The sequence below is a fragment of the Coregonus clupeaformis genome, chromosome 36 (assembly GCF_020615455.1).
Source record: "Coregonus clupeaformis isolate EN_2021a chromosome 36, ASM2061545v1, whole genome shotgun sequence".
Classification (NCBI taxonomy): Eukaryota; Metazoa; Chordata; class Actinopteri; order Salmoniformes; family Salmonidae; genus Coregonus; species Coregonus clupeaformis.
This window is the reverse complement of record NC_059227.1, coordinates 21,923,822-21,939,848: the sequence shown is the minus strand read 5'-3', so window position 1 is coordinate 21,939,848 and position 16,027 is coordinate 21,923,822. Positions and strand designations below refer to the sequence as shown.

The window sequence follows — 16,027 nt, the reverse complement described above, 5'->3', positions numbered from 1 at the left end:
TGCCTATGACCCCAAGAACACCATCCCCACCGTCAAACATGGAGGTGGAAACATTATGCTTTGGGGGTGTTTTTCTGCTAAGGGGACAGAACAACTTCACTGCATCAAAGGTATACTGTGAACCATCAGATCCTCCTCTCCACCCTCTCCGAGTTGGGCATCTCCGGCGCGGCTCACTCTTGGATTTCGTCCTACCTCACAGGTCGCTCCTACCAGGTGGCGTGGCGAGAATCTGTCTCCGCACCACGTGCTCTCACCACTGGTGTCCCCCACGGCTCAGTTCTAGGCCCTCTCCTATTCTCTCTATACACCAAGTCACTTGGCTCCGTCATATCCTCACATGGTCTCTCCTATCATTGCTATGCAGACGACACACAATTAATCTTCTCCTTTCCCCCTTCTGATAACCAGGTGGCGAATCGCATCTCTGCATGTCTGGCAGACATATCAGTGTTGATGACGGATCACCACCTCAAGCTGAACCTCGGCAAGACGGAGCTGCTCTTCCTCCCGGGGAAGGACTGCCCGCTCCATGATCTTGCCATCAATGTTGACAACTCCGTTGTGTCCTCCTCCCAGAGTGCAAAGAACATTGGCGTGACCCTGGACAACACCCTGTCGTTCTCCGCTAACATCAAAGCGGTGACCCGATCCTGTAGGTTCATGCTCTACAACATTCGCAGAGTACGACCCTACCTTACACAGGAAGCGGCACAGGTCCTAATCCAGGCACTTGTCATCTCCCTGGACAACACCCTGTCGTTCTCCGCTAACATCAAAGCGGTGACCCGATCCTGTAGGTTCATGCTCTACAACATTCGCAGAGTACGACCCTACCTTATACAGGAAGCGGCACAGGTCCTAATCCAGGCACTTGTCATCTCCCATCTTGATTACTGCAACTCGCTGTTGGCTGGGCTCCCTGCCTGTGCCATTAAACCCCTACAACTCATCCAGAATGCTGCAGCCCGTCTGGTGTTCAACCTTCCCAAGTTCTCTCACGTCACCCTGCTCCTCCGCACACTCCACTGGCTTCCAGTTGAAGCCCGCATCTGCTACAAGACCTACGGAGCTGTGAGGGGAACGGCACCTCCGTACCTTCAGGCTCTGATCAGTCCCTACACCCAAACGAGGGCATTGCGTTCATCCACCTCTGGCCTGCTGGCCCCCCTACCTCTGCGGAAGCACAGTTCCCGCTCAGCCCAGTCAAAACTGTTCGCTGCTCTGGCACCCCAATGGTGGAACAAGCTCCCTCACGACGCCAGGACAGCGGAGTCACTCACCACCTTCCAGAGACACTTGAAACCCCACCTCTTTAAGGAATACCTGGGATAGGATAAAAGTAATCCTTCTACCCCCCCCCCTACCCCACCCAAAGATTATATTGTAAAGTGGTTGTCCCACTGGCTATCATAAGGTGAATGCACCAATTTGTAAGTCACTATGGACAAGAGCGTCTGCTAAATGACAAAAATGTAAATGTAAATGTAAAGGGACAATGGACGGCGCCATGTACCGTCAAATCTTGGGTGAGAACCTCCTTCCCTCAGCCAGGGCATTGAAAATGGGTCGTGGATGGGTATTCCAGCATGACAATGACCCAAAACACACAGCCAAGGCAACAAAGGAGTGGCTCAAGAAGAAGCACATTAAGGTCCTGGAGTGGCCTAGCCAGTCTCCAGACCTTAATCCCATAGAAAATCTGTGGAGGGAGCTGAGGGTTCGAGTTGCCAAACGTCAGCCTTGAAACCGTCTGACCTCTGTGATTGCCAACAAGGGTATTGCCACCAAGTACTAAGTCACGTTTTGCAGAGGGGTCAAATACTTATTTCCCTCATTAAAATGCAAATCAATTTATAACATTTTTGACATGCGTTTTTCTGGATTTTTTTGTTGTTATTCTGTCTCTCACTGTTCAAATAAACCTACCATTAAAAATATAGACTGATCATGTCTTTGTCAGTGGTCAAACGTACAAAATCAGCAGGGGATCAAATACTGTTTTCCCTCACTGTAGGTCCTGATGTAGCTATGCCAAATGGCTGTGGGCTACACTAGTTCATTTAGCAGACAAGATTTGCTTAGAATTCCATAGCATTATTTTATAGTATGAAGAATACAACTGAACAAAGCTGAATAAAATAAATATTTTCTCCAAACGATTTGAGGGAGTGCGCACATGTGGCTATTCTGTGTTGAGCAGTTAACAAAGAAATAGGTACTCCTATATGCTTAATTTAGAGTTATTAATGTAACTTTAGTTGTTCTACAAACGTTGGGCTTTATGTTTAGATTTTTTATACATTGTAAGGCTGTGTGATGTGACTAATGATTTGAAAAAAGTTGCTTGAAAGGCATGAGCTCTGCTTTGTTTTTTGTACAAGGCTGTACACACTTCATTAGTCTCTCATTCACAATTTGACAAGCACTTGATAATGCCTCAAACTTCACGGCGGCATCCACTTTGTGGCCGCAACGCACCCTAAAAAGATCCATGCCTTTTGCGGCCAGTGGTCATTGCGCAATCTGAAGTGCCTCTCACTCATAAGGCTATCCATCACATGATCGGGTCTTTCTCACAGGCTACAAGTGAAGCCAGACACATCGGGATGTGGTGCAATTCTGAGGTGCATATTGAAGATATTGGAAGAACTGTCCAAATGTACTTTTCGTCAGCCAACAAGATGAGTAGGCCTAACGAACAGCAAACGCACTAGCCTATGTCAATCTATTATCCCCCATAGTACAAAAGTCGACCTATTCTATTCTGTGAGATAAATAAATATTCCAAACATAGTCTGGGACAGTTGTGGGGTGCAATAGATCCCAAATTAATACAACTACTAGCATTTAAAAAAAAAAATTTACGCAATGTGGCTGACGAAACAGATCAGAACATTTAGCTTAAAATGTTGATAAACTATTAGGCTATTTCATCACATTACAACGGCAGCAATGCGCACATGGCAGTAGGCTATAAGCGCGAATGTTCCATTAGCGGAAAACACCATTATCAAAAGTGACCGGAAATGCGATTATGCATGTAATGCTTTTATCATAAAGGTGCATTTTTATGGTGAAGATTATCTTCCCCAAAATTGAAACTCACGCGCTGCTTATGTATGCCAGTTAGGCTCTAAACCCCTTGTAAAGCGGATTATTGTGCTTCATTTGAAGTTATTTGGCCACTTTAGTTGTGATACAAACCTTATCAAAACATATAGGCCTATGTGCTAGGCTACATGAGGTGTGTGACTATGAATAGAAAAGTCAAGAAAAGAAAAGGCAGTTTCTGATGCTGGGCATCATTCACAAGTGATAATATGTAATTCACAAGTTATAGGCTAATATTGTCACCCATCAGACTATTCTTGATTTAATCTTGTCTTTACATACTAAATATGTGTGAAATTTGTTTAGAATGGACCATTATCATGCACCAGTCACGAAACAGGGGCAGTGGGAACAAATGCATGTCATCTCTGCACTTAAATAGCGAATGGAGAACACTTTTCCTGTGGATCATTTTCATGCCAGCCTATACTCCTGTTGTAAAGAAACAATGTGCTTAATATTAGGAAAGTTGAGAAATAAATATAGTAGACCTAGCCTATAGAAAGCTGATGGGATCCTCTTCTTTTTAGTAGAGGCCATCACTCTGTTTTCACGCACAATTGCATAGCCTATAGAAATGTTGTGCAACATGAGTTGTGTTTGATTAGATTTCTGATGACATTTGCATTGATGTCAGAGTGATTAGAGGGACAATAGAGTGCTGAGTACCAGGCAGTTAGCAAGTTTGGTAGGCTACTAATGACTATCAGCAGCATCAGAGCTTGGAGAAGCCTAATTACCGTGACTAAATTTGACTGCCTTCATGACTCGTGACCGCAGGTGTGGCGGTAATACGGTCACTGCAACAGCCCTAGTTGTGGTCAGTAGTTGTGTGGTTGTGGTCCGTAGTTGTGTGGTTGTGGTCAGCAGTTGAGGTCAGTAGTTGTGTGGTTCAGTAGTTGTGGTCACTAGTTGTGGTCACTAGTTGTGTGGTTGTGGTCAGTAATTGTGGGGTTCAGTAGTTGTGGTCAGTGATTGTGTGGTTCAGTGATTGTGGTCACTAGTTGTGTTGTGTGGTTCAGTAATTGTGTGGTTGTGGTCAGTAGCTGTGGTCAGTAGTTGTGGTGTTGTGGTCCGTAGTTGTGGTGTTGTGGTCCGTAGGTGTGTGGTTGTGGTCCGTAGTTGTGTGGTTGTGGTCAGCAGTTGAGGTCAGTAGTTGTGTGGTTCAGTAGTTGTGGTCACTAGTTGTGTGGTTGTGGTCAGTAGTTGTCGTCCTTAGTTGTGTGGTTGTGGTCCATAGTTGTGGTCAGCAGTTGAGGTCAGGAGTTGTGTGGTTCAGTAGTTGTGGTCACTAGTTGTGTGGTTGTGGTCAGTAGCTGTGTGGTCCGTAGTTGTGGTCCGTAGTTGTGGTGTTGTGGTCCATAGTTGTGGTCAGTAGTTGTGGTGTTGTGGTCCGTAGTTGTGTGGTTGTGGTCCGTAGTTGTGTGGTTGTGGTCAGCAGTTGAGGTCAGTAGTTGTGTGGTTCAGTAGTTGTGGTCACTAGTTGTGTGGTTGTGGTCAGTAGCTGTGTGGTCAGTAGTTGTGGTCCGTGGTTGTGGTCCGTGGTTGTGGTCAGCAGTTGTGGTCCGTAGTTGTCAGCAGTAGTTGTGTGGTTCAGTAGTTGTGGTCACTAGTTGTCGTCAGTAGTTGTGTGGTTCAGTGATTGTGGTCACTAGTTGTGTGGTTCAGTGATTGTGGTCACTAGTTGTGTGGTCCGTAGTTGTGTGGTTCAGTAGTTGTGTGGTTGTGGTCCGAAGTTGTGGTCAGCAGTTGAGGTCAGTAGTTGTGTGGTTCAGTAGTTGTGTGGTCAGTAGCTGTCTGGTCAGTAGTTGTGTGGTTGTGGTCAGTGATTGTGGTCAGTAGTTGTGTGGTTTTGGTCCATAGTTGTGTGGTCAGTAGTTGTGTGGTTCAGTAGTTGTGGTCACTAGTTGTGTGGTTGTGGTCAGTGATCGTGGTCACTAGTTGTAGTCAGTAGTTGTCGTCAGTAGGTGTGTGGTTTTGGTCAGTAGGTGTGTGGTTGTGGTCAGTAGGTGTGTGGTTGTGGTTAGTGTCTAAACTACAGTTGTTGCGTGTGAAAACTGAAAGAAGTGCGATGAGAAGTGATCGGGTGAAATATGAAGCGAGTGAACGGAGACAGCGTCCAATCAGAGCAGCAGGATCAACATACAGCCCGCCCTTCTCTTTACAGACAGGCAAACAAGCCAGTTGGGTTATTTAGAGCACAGGGCACGATCCTGAGAAGGAAGACGAAGCTAGTGAGCATTAGAAATATTATATGTATTGTTCCAGGTCGTCCAGACTGGGGAAGCATTCGAAATCTTAGCACTAGCTGTTCAGTCCGAAACATTCACAAATCATGGGAATTTGTCACGCTATGAAGAGATTGTCTCACTCCGAGGCACGTGTTGCTAGGTAAAAGTTGCCTTGGCAGGCCTGGGCCCAGATTCACAAAACACTTCTTAGGCAAAAACTTAAGCATCTTAAGTTAAAGTTTAAGAAGTTAATAAGTGCAATTCCTCAACAATATCTTAAGATTTAATGATTTTCTTACGAACTTCTTAAATATCTTCTTACAAATCTTCTTAAGATGTTTGTTGCTAGGCAACCATTTTAGCTAGCTATCTAGCTAGCAATGGTGATCATGTTAGCATATTTCTTACTGAGATTGCAGTTATAAAACATGTTCTTCGGTTTAAAACAATCAATACTGAAACTTTCAGATTAAGTTTGTGTGAATTAAACATGTTCAATTGCTTTTATTAGCTTTTTCTCTCACTGCCCTGAGTTTAAGACAAGGTTTTAGCTATCTTGGAATTAAGATCATTTCCAATAACTGTATTTTCAAGAATCTAATATCTTAACGTTTTGCTTCAGGAGAAACATAAGAAATAGCGCAAGAAAATTTCCAAGAACCTTTGAGGAATAGCAACTTTGCTTAACTTTCTTCTTAAATCTATAGTTAAGGAAAGAATGGTAGTTAAGAAGACATTTCTTATTAAGGTTTTGTGAATCTGGGCCCTGCTCCCGCCATGGCTAAAGCCAGTGTGAGAAACATGCTTACAAACGTTAGTGCTATTAAACTAAATAAATATTGCACTCTGACCCACAAAACGTATTTGCTCGATTCATGATAGTGTTGTTAGACAAAGCAAGGAAAGTGAACATCAAAACGTGATGTAGTTTTATTAGGATTTGCACCGGTTGTTGGTAAGTAATGAATCTGCTAGCTTCTGACATGACTTACTGTATCTTTAATGAAAGCAGTCGATGGATTACTAATAAAGCTCTACCTTTTGATTGGTAAGAAGTTATTCCTGTTCCACTTTCAGATTTGAAGAGAAGTAGAGGAATATTTCATACGCTCTAGGTTTGTCTGACTTATTGGGGGAGTGGACAAAACGGGAGTTGTTTGGATAACGTTTTTGGGGAAAATGTTAATGCAGTTACTTAAACAGCTGTATCGTTAGATCCGTAGCACATATTTGTTCTTACAACAGATTTGAATAGCAGAGAAGTAGATGATGTCATACCCTCAAACTTTGTTGTCTAACTTGTTGGGAAAGTGGTCAACATTTTAGTTGTTTATAAAAAAATTGAGGACATGACAATACCAACAAGGAAGAAGGGGCAGGGTCTCCATTGAGTGGACGGAGCTCTTGGAACTGACGTCTCTATTGGCCAGCTGGGTCCTAATCGTTATCATAGGGGAGGATTGACTGACAGAAGTCAAAACAGCTGGGAGAAATTGTCAGACACCGTAAACTTCTCCTTAATAGATTTCTTTCCCCCCAAATCAGAATTTCTTTCCTTCTTGAATACACACGCACACTCATGCATGCATACACACCAGCTATATTACCACAGATGGATACTTTGCTAAGCTCTCCAAGAAAATATAAAAGATAGCGGTTGACATGATCAAAGCACCTTGTATATCTCACTTCAATGGAATCCACTGTGCTTTGATGGAATAAATGGTTACGGTGCAGAAGCTAGGCAAACAGGGGATTGTAAAACAAAGGCAGCTCGCCCATGCAGAAAATGGAGGAACATTGGCCCTATGTAATCTGTACAGAGATGTGAGCCACTCAAAGGGCAGCATAGAGTTTCCTACTGCACACCGTGCACTACACAGATGTCAAGAAGAGAAGCATCTGGAGTCATGCTCAAGAGGCATTGTGAGAGCAATGAGAGGAAATTAAGCGTAACAGGTGTGGCCTTTCAAAAAAAGGACTTAAAAGTGAATGTGGCATCCAATTTTAGACAAGGGCTGTCTAACTAAAACTTAAATTAGAAGCAGGGTTAAAGTCAAATCAAAGCTACAGCAAAGATATGCAGCCAGCTCAGCCCAACTTCATAAGTCATGATGACAAATTTTCAAGAACCAAGCCTCTAATCTCTAATTCACTGAAAATACACTTTAGTTCTCATATTCCTTAGAAAGACAATATAAAAAGAGGAAACAGAACAAAGTTTGACAAATAGTGCCACCTCTTGGTGAAAATGTTAAATGACAGTGGGCATGATCGTGATCATGATTCTCATGATCATGTATTGATCTTTTTCAGTTAGTCAAGAATGACAAGTTCAGACAAACTGTCCTTTGAAAACAAGCCAGTCCTATATGACATCTTCTAGGTCACCTTTTCAAAGTATAGCACTGACTGTACAGGTGAACTTAGCTGACTACTGTGACCTACGGTGACAGACCAGAGAGTTATCAAATGAGGAAATTATGGATTCAATATTTTATGATTAATAAAAAGTTAAATTGTATCCATATGGCTTGGATAGGCTCTCCTTCAGTATAATATAAAAACAGTTTCAGAGAGTGCTTTCTTACCAATTATTATAAATCACTGTGAAGGAATTTTCAGAGGACGAGTCGTTTCCCCAAACCTGCTGTGTGGATGTCGGAGTTTAAATTAAAACAATTAGCATCTCCACCACACTGACCATTAGTTATACTCTATAGCGCTCCGTATTCTTTTATAAATTGTATTCATTTGCGGCTCTTTTTTGCTTTTCTCTCTCATGCCTTTGAACCTCAGGACAGTGTAGCCATCTTGTGAAATATGTGTATGCAGACATACAAACAGCTTGGTAGAAACATTGTGTATGCTGATTAATTACGTTGCTCTTACACTCTGCATTTACATGAGTGACACTGACCTTTAACCATCAGTCTAAGCTGGTGTGTGTGTGTGTGTGTGTGTGTGTGTGGGGGGTCTATTAAATTTTATGGAATTGTTTTAAGAAGGTCATACCAAGGATCATTTAGCTATTAGATGTAAGAGCCCTTGATGTATCAAAACAATATCTTTGTTTTGGCCTTACTGCTATTAGCCCATACGAAAGCAACGAATAACAGATTCACTACATGGAACAACAGTCCCCCCAAAACAATCGAAAGGAAGTTTGTTTTGAAGTGTCTGTCCTATATGAGAGGTATAAGAAAGATCAGGAAACATTTGTTTAGTTTTTTTTAAAAACATGTATTTAACCCCATATTTTTGGCATTAAACAGTCTCCATTACACTTCCATTCATTTTTTCAGCTGGTACCGGGGGACCTTCAGACGAGTACGTCTCAACTTTCCATAGAGGAGTCATAATAGTTTGTAGGCCAAACTGTTTGGAAGCTACAGATGATTTTGTGAGAAGACCGATTTTCGGGATGTCTCATGGTCTGACAAACACCGCTCTAGCTCTGTCACCTTTCACCGCAGATGCGGAAGTGTGACATAGGCAGATGCGGTGGATTTTGATGGGGATTTTTTTATTTATTATGCTAATTAGATGTCCGCGGGGCGCGGACGTCAACCTTAGGGGGTTAATTAAACAAAAACCCAAAACAACAAAGCAGATACAATTCAAATTAAATATATTTTATTATATCACAAAAACATTTGCCTCATCACATTTTCCTGATATTTGTGCATCTCTAACCAGGTTTCCATCCAACCTTTTCATGCGTGTAAAGTACATGTCGGATAAAACAATGTCATGACAGGCCTGATGGAAACAGAAAATTGTTTAAAAAAACACTTGTGAGAAATGTCGGTGGAAACACTTTTAGGAGCAAACATTGATATAATAACAATCATATCGAAGTAAACTTTGAGTCACACGATGACGTGTGGTCATCTCACTACGACTCGTCGGGAAAGCATGCAGTTTATTAGGCTACAGATTAAATAAATTATGATGACTTCACACGGTGGTGATAGTGCAAGATGAAGAGCTTGATGCTCCTTTCCAAGAAAAATTGAGGGTCTTATTCTGGTGACATGATCATCGATGCTTGTCTGCCGTTTGACAAATAAAAATTCTCGCTCTTTTGTCCATAATAATCTCATAATGTGAGATATACGTGCGCTCACAGCGCTAGAGGACATGTGCCAATACAACACTGGGCACACTTGGTATATAATGCACTTTTTTTGTGACAAAACAATCATTAGAGTTAAATGCGATGGAAACCCATTTAACTTGTATTTTTTTATTCAGTACATGGGAATTTAACCGCATAAGGTATTTCTGTGTACTGTCATCACGCACAGCCTTTCATCTGCAACAAGTCGATTTGAAGGAAACATCTCTAGTGGGAAAATGCACATCGTTTTTATGCAGATTTTAGAATATTTGGATGAAAATCTGTCGACAATTGGATGGAAACCTAGCTACAGTGGATATAAAAAGTCTACACACCCCTGTTAAAATGCCAGGTTTTTGTGATGTAAAAGAATGAGACAAAGATAAATCATGTCAGAACTTTTTCCACCTTTAATGTGACCTATAACGTGAACAATTCAATTGACAAACAAACTAAAATCTTTGAGGGGGAAAAATAAAAAATAGAAAACTCAATAACCTGGTTGCATAAGTGTGCACACCCTTATTTTATTACAGCACTCAGTATTCTGGGGTAGTAATCTATTAGCATGGCACATCTTGACGTGGCAATATTTGCCCACTCTTCTTTGCAAAAGCGCTCCAAATCTGTCAGATTGCGAGGACATCTCCTGTGCACAGCCCTCTTTAGATCACCCCAGAGATGTTCAATTGGATTCAGGTCTGAGCTCTGGCTGGGCCATTCCAAAACGTTAATCTTCTTCTGGTGAAGCCATGCTTTTGTGGATTTGGATGTGTGCTTTGGGTCGTTGTCGTGCTTAAAGGTGAACTTCCTCTTCAGCTTTCTAACGGACGCCTGAAGGTTGTGTGCCAAAATTGCCTAGTATTTGGAACTGTTCATAATTCCCTCCACCCTGATTAAGACCCCGGTTCCAGCTGAAGAAAAACAGCCCCAAAGCATGATGCTGCCACCTCCATGCTTCACTGTGGGTATGGTGTTCTTTGGGTGATGTGCAGTGTTGTTTTTGCGCCAAACATACCTTTAGGAATTATGGCCAAAAAGTTCAACCTTGGTTTCATCAGACCATAACACATTTTCCCACGTGCTTTTGGGGGACTTTGTTTGTTTTTGCAAACTTCAGCCGGGCTTGGATGTTTTTCTTTGTAAGAAAAGGCTTCCGCTTGCCACCCTACCCCATTCATATGAAGAATACGGGAGATTGTTGTCACATGTAGCACACAGCCAGTACTTGCCAGAAATTCCTGCAGTTCATTTAATGTTGCTGTAGGCCTCTTGGAAGCCTCCCTGACCAGGCTTCTTCTCGTCTTTTCATACATTTTGGAGGGACGTCCAGTTCTTGGTAATGTCTCTGTTGTGCCATATTTTCTCCACTTGATGATGACTGTCTTCACTGTGTTCCATGGTATATGTAATGCTTTGGAAATTATTTTGTACCCTTCTCCTGACTGATATCTTTCAACAATGAGATCCCTCTGATGCCTTGGAAGCTCTCTGCGGACCATGGCTTTTGCTCTGAGATGCAACTAAGAAAATGTCAGGAAAATCCTACTAGAACAGCTTAACTTTATTTGTGATTAATCAGTCACTTTAAATGATGGCAGGTGTAATGACTTCTATTTAACATGAGTTTGAATGTGATTGGTTCATTCTGAACACAGCCACATCCCCAGTTATAAGAGGGTGTGCACACTTATGCAACCAGGTTATTGTAAGGTTTTTATTTTTCATTTTTCCCCCTCAAAGATTTGTTTGTTTTTCAATTGAATTGTTCACATTATAGGTCACATTAACAGTGGAAAAAGTTCTGACATGACTTATCTTTGTCTCATTCTTTTACATCACAAAAACCTGGCATTTTAACAGGGGTGTGTAGACTTTTAATATCCACTGTATATTTCAGACAAACAAACAGCTTTACAGACTGAATATTCTCTCTAGAAACCTACATGGTACAGTTTACGGCAGCCATCTTAATTTGGGTTATGAGGGTATTTTGTGCGCTCTTAAGGGAGTAAGGTCTGCAGGGGTAAGGTTTGGGGCAGGAAGGAAGAGCATGTGTGTGTGTTCTGAGGGGGAATAGTCTACTTTTTGGCGGCCTGGAGGCGCTCGCTCACGTTCTCCCAGTTGATGACATTCCAGATGGCTTTGACGTAGTCTGGTCGGACATTCTTGTACTGGAGATAGTAGGCGTGCTCCCACACATCAATACCAAGCAGGGGGACCAGACCTGGGGGAAAAATACAAAATAATTAAGTAACATAATTCAACAGTAACATAACTGGGCATACAGTGCCTTCAGAAAGTATTCATAGCCCTTGACTTTTTCCATATTTTGTTGTGTTACAACCGGAATTCAAAATTGATTAAATTGATTTTTATTCTCACCTATCCACACACACACACCCCATAATAACAAAGGGAAATCATGCCTATGTTGAAAATGAAAAAGATAAATATCTAATTTAAATAAGTATTCACACCCCTGAGTCAATACTTTGTAGAAGCACCTTTGGCAGCGATTACAGCTGTGTCTTTCTGGGTAAGTCTCTAAGAGCTTTCCACACCTGGATTGTGCAACATTTGCCCATTATTCTATTTTTTTTTTAAATCTTCAAGCTCTGTCAAATTGATCATCGCTACACAACCATTTTCAGGTCTTGCCATTGATTTTAAAGTAGATTTAAGTCACAACTGTAACTCAGCCACTCAGGAACTTTCACCATATTTTTGGTAAGCAACTCCAGTGTAGATGTGGCCTTGTGTTTTAGGTTATATTCCTGCTGAAAGGTGAATTCATTTCCCAGTGTCTGGTAGAAAACAGACTGAACCAGGTTTTCCTCTAGGATTTTGTCTGTGCTTATAGCTGTATTCCATTTATTTTTTATCCTGAAAGTCCCCAGTCTTTAACAATTACAAGCATACCCATAACATGATGCAGCCACCACTATGCTTGAAAATATGGAGTATGGTACTCAGTAATGTGTTGTATTGGATTTGGCCCAAACATAACACTTTGTATTCAGGACAAAAAATGAATTGCTTTGCTACATTCTTTGCACTGTTGCCTTAGTGCCTTGTTGCAAACAGGATGCATGTTTTGGAATATTTTTTATTCTGTACATTTACATTTTACATTTTAGTCATTTAGCAGACGCTCTTATCCAGAGCGACTTACAGGAGCAATTAGGGTTAAGTGCCTTGCTCAAGGGCACATTTACGTCATTTAGCAGACGCTCTTATCCAGAGCGACTCACAAATTGGTGCATTCACCCTATAGCCAGTGGGATAACCACTTTACAATTTTTTTTGGGGGGGGGGGGGTAGAAGGATTACTTTATCCTATCCCAGGTATTCCTTAAAGAGGTGGGGTTTCAAATGTCTCCGGAAGGTGGTGAGTGACTCCGCTGTCCTGGCGTCGTGAGGGAGCTTGTACAGGCTTCCTTCTTTTGACTCTGTCAATTAGGTTAGTATTGTGAAGTAACTACAATGTTGTTGATCCATCCTCAGTTCTCCTATCACAGCCATTCAACTCTGTAACTGTTTTAAAGTCATGATTGGCCTCTTGGTGAAATCCCTGAGCGGTTTCCTTCCTCTCCGACAACTGAGTTAGGAAGGACAGCTGTATCGTTGTAGTTAAATTTTGATATATATATATATATATATATATTTTTTTTTAACTTTAGTTCATTTAGTAAATATTTATTGAAATGCATTGTTGGTTAAGGGCTTGTAAGTAAGCATTTCACGGTAAGGTGAATACCTGTTGTATTCAGCGCATGTGACAAATAACATTTGATTTGATTTGACTGGGTGTATTGATACACCATCCAAAGTGTAATTAATAACTTCACCATGCTCAAAGAGATATTCAATGTCTGCTTTTTATTTTTTTTTAAATTCATCTACCAATAGGTGTCCTTCTTTGCGAGGCATTGGAAAACCTCCCTGGTCTTTGTGGTTGAATCTGTGTTTAAAATTCACTGCTCGACTGAGGGACCTTACAGATAATTGTATGTGTGGGGTACAGAGATAAGGTAGTCATTTCAGAATCATGTAAACACTATTACTGCACACAGAGTCCAAGCTACTTATTATGTGACTTGTTAAGTACATTTTTACTCCTCAACTTATTTAGGCTTGCCATAACAAAGGGGCTGAATACTTATTGACTCATGACATTTCAGCTTTTAATTTTGTATTAATTTGTTTTAAAAAATCAGGCCTTAACACAACAAAATGTGGAAAAAGTCAAGGGGTGTGAATACTTTTTGAAGGCACTGTATGTCATTCACTGGCACTGTACCCTTGTTTGGGCCCCAGGCAGACATTGACAAGATAACAAATTACAGTACTGGGACCTAGCCAGTAGCCACTGACCTGTGGTTCCCTGCAGTGGGTCTTGATTAGGGCAGGCTGTGATACGGAGCTTCCCGCTTTCCTTGTCGAAGCCCAGCCAGCCCCAGCCTGAGCCCTGGACCGCCACAGTGGCGGCAGACATCTTGTCTTTCAATGCCTGGAAGGAGCCAAAGTCACGCTTGATGGCTGCTGCCAACTCACCTGTGACAGGATGGACAAACAAAGAATGGTCAGACTGATGAATTACATTCAAGTTTCCAATGGGTTGCACATATGAACAATTTAGCAAATTCAGGAAAGAGTGAAATGAAAATGCAAGTGGAACATATAGGCTATCGTTGCTACTTTCCCACAAATTATATAAACCTGTGATAGTTCCAAATGATTGAGGCTTTCGAACAACGTGAGAGATGCCTGGTGTCCGTGGCTACTCACCCTGTGGTTCTCCACCCCCGTTTGGGGAGAGGTTTGTCCAGAAGATGGTGTGGTTGATGTGGCCTCCTCCATTAAACCTCAAGGCAGGCTGGAGAGAAACCTGTGCTGTCACATCTCCTGAAATGCATCACAGGTACACATGCAGGTAAGGGATTGGCTACATACTACAAGTGTAAATACTGGACAGGTATGCATTTATGACTCAATTAAATGTTCAAAAAGGAACCTCATCCAGGAACTATACAATCCCTTAACCAGCCAAGAATGGGATGTAATACAGACTCCAAGGCACTCCTAGGCTGGGACATTAAGACAGTGACAAGAAACACATGGTGGTCCTCTAGGTCTCTGCCATTATTGTGAATCTGTCTGAGATAACAGTCTGTCATAATATCACCACTTTTTGTAAATCACTAAGGCCTAAGCAGCAGGCTTTCCTCTCACCCTTGGCCAGTGCCTCCTGGTACTTTTCCTCTGTGACGTTGAGGTTGTTAACGTAGGTGGCGTGGTGCTTGCTGTGGTGGAGCTGCATGATCTCTGCGTTGATGTGGGGCTCCAGTGCTCCATAGTCATAGGTCAGGTCAGGGAGCGAGTGCTTCTGTCTGGCTGCCACCGTGCCCAGTGCTGGGCTCAGGGTGGCAGCACACCTAAAACCCCAGGAAATAGTGATATGTCAATGTCATCAGTCATTCCCATCCATGGGAAATGTTATCAAGCATAAGCAGTAAAACTGTTTCCAGCTCATCAAGTAATGGTTGCTGCATGCCAGCTTCAATTTAGAAGCAGCTCATGGCCCCAGCTGACAGCCTGAGAAGAGGTTGGATTAGTTGGGAAGGGAGTTCACACAGGGTCAAATTATCTCTGATTCAGAGTCTTGCACAATTGACCTGAATTTCTGGGGGTCTACTGTATCATTCACAACTTAGCTACATTTGTCTAAGATTAACAAGCTACTTGTGTTGAGAATAGATAGAAATTTACTCTAGTCCTGGCAGCTGAGATAAAAAGAACGTTAGCTATGTTATGAAGTTCAGAAGTTTTCTGTTGCGGCCTGAGCTGAGTGTTCAGTTGTCAAGCCAAGGGGGCAAGGCCTGCCTCATGATGCTGTCTATTACAAAACAAGGCAAACACAGGTGTCAAAATAATGCCAGGGTATCGCTAATAGACAACTTTTACAAGTATAAAACATACTTGTTAGCCAGCCAAACGCACATATAAGCAAATTTCTGCTTATCAACTTGTAGAAACGGCTTGTTAAACTAATAGATTTTTACTGTCAGTAATTTCTGAATTGCCAGTAACAAGCTGGGTAATGCCACTCACTACATTATCGTTATATGGGAGTAGCTAACGTTACGATCTAGCTAGCTACTAGTACTAGCTAGCTATTAAAGGTAACTAAACGTTACTAAACACAAACTAGCTAGACATCTATAACTAGCAATCCTCACGTGAAGCTAACAACAGTAAACGTAACAATAGCAACATCTCTCTATGTTATCGCCCTTCTTCGTGTATAAATCATAGCTTTGTACTGGCTTGTTACCGAATGGATAACTTCATTGCATTTTGTGGTTTTACCTGCGCAATTGACCCACTCTGCTTAGCATGCTTATATTTCTTCACACCGTATGCGCAGCTCACCGTTCAGAATAGAAGTAGAACTGCCCTTGAAATTCAACATCACTGTTAGAAGATACCATTATCAGTACGTGGGTGTGGCGTCAGAGACGTATTTACTTATGCACGCACATTTCACTACAACCCG

At 42.0% G+C, this 16,027-nt stretch overlaps 1 protein-coding gene across 1 annotated transcript; it reads right to left on the bottom strand.

Moving 5' to 3' along the window:
- Nucleotides 1-11,322: 11,322 nt before the first annotated feature.
- Nucleotides 11,323-15,942, bottom strand: sod2 (superoxide dismutase 2, mitochondrial). The gene is made up of 5 exons (XM_041865093.1): nt 15,841-15,942; nt 14,704-14,906; nt 14,260-14,376; nt 13,846-14,025; nt 11,323-11,695 (listed from the first exon to the last, which is right to left on the bottom strand). The coding sequence occupies exons 1-5, from the start codon at nt 15,867-15,869 to the stop codon at nt 11,550-11,552; spliced, it is 675 nt and encodes a 224-aa protein (XP_041721027.1). The 5' UTR covers nt 15,870-15,942; the 3' UTR covers nt 11,323-11,549.
- Between the last annotated feature and the right edge of the window lie 85 nt (nt 15,943-16,027).

What these genes read in the sequence shown, in the direction of transcription:
- sod2 (XM_041865093.1), bottom strand. Translation starts at nt 15,869, where the DNA reads ATGCTAAGCAGAGTGGGTCAATTGCGCAG. An exon ending in AGAGTGGGTCAATTGCGCAG is followed by an intron (nt 14,907 to 15,840) that starts GTAAAACCACAA and finishes CTGGGGTTTTAG; the next exon opens with GTGTGCTGCCACCCTGAGCC. An exon ending in CGGGGGTGGAGAACCACAGG is followed by an intron (nt 14,026 to 14,259) that starts GTGAGTAGCCAC and finishes ATCCTGTCACAG; the next exon opens with GTGAGTTGGCAGCAGCCATC.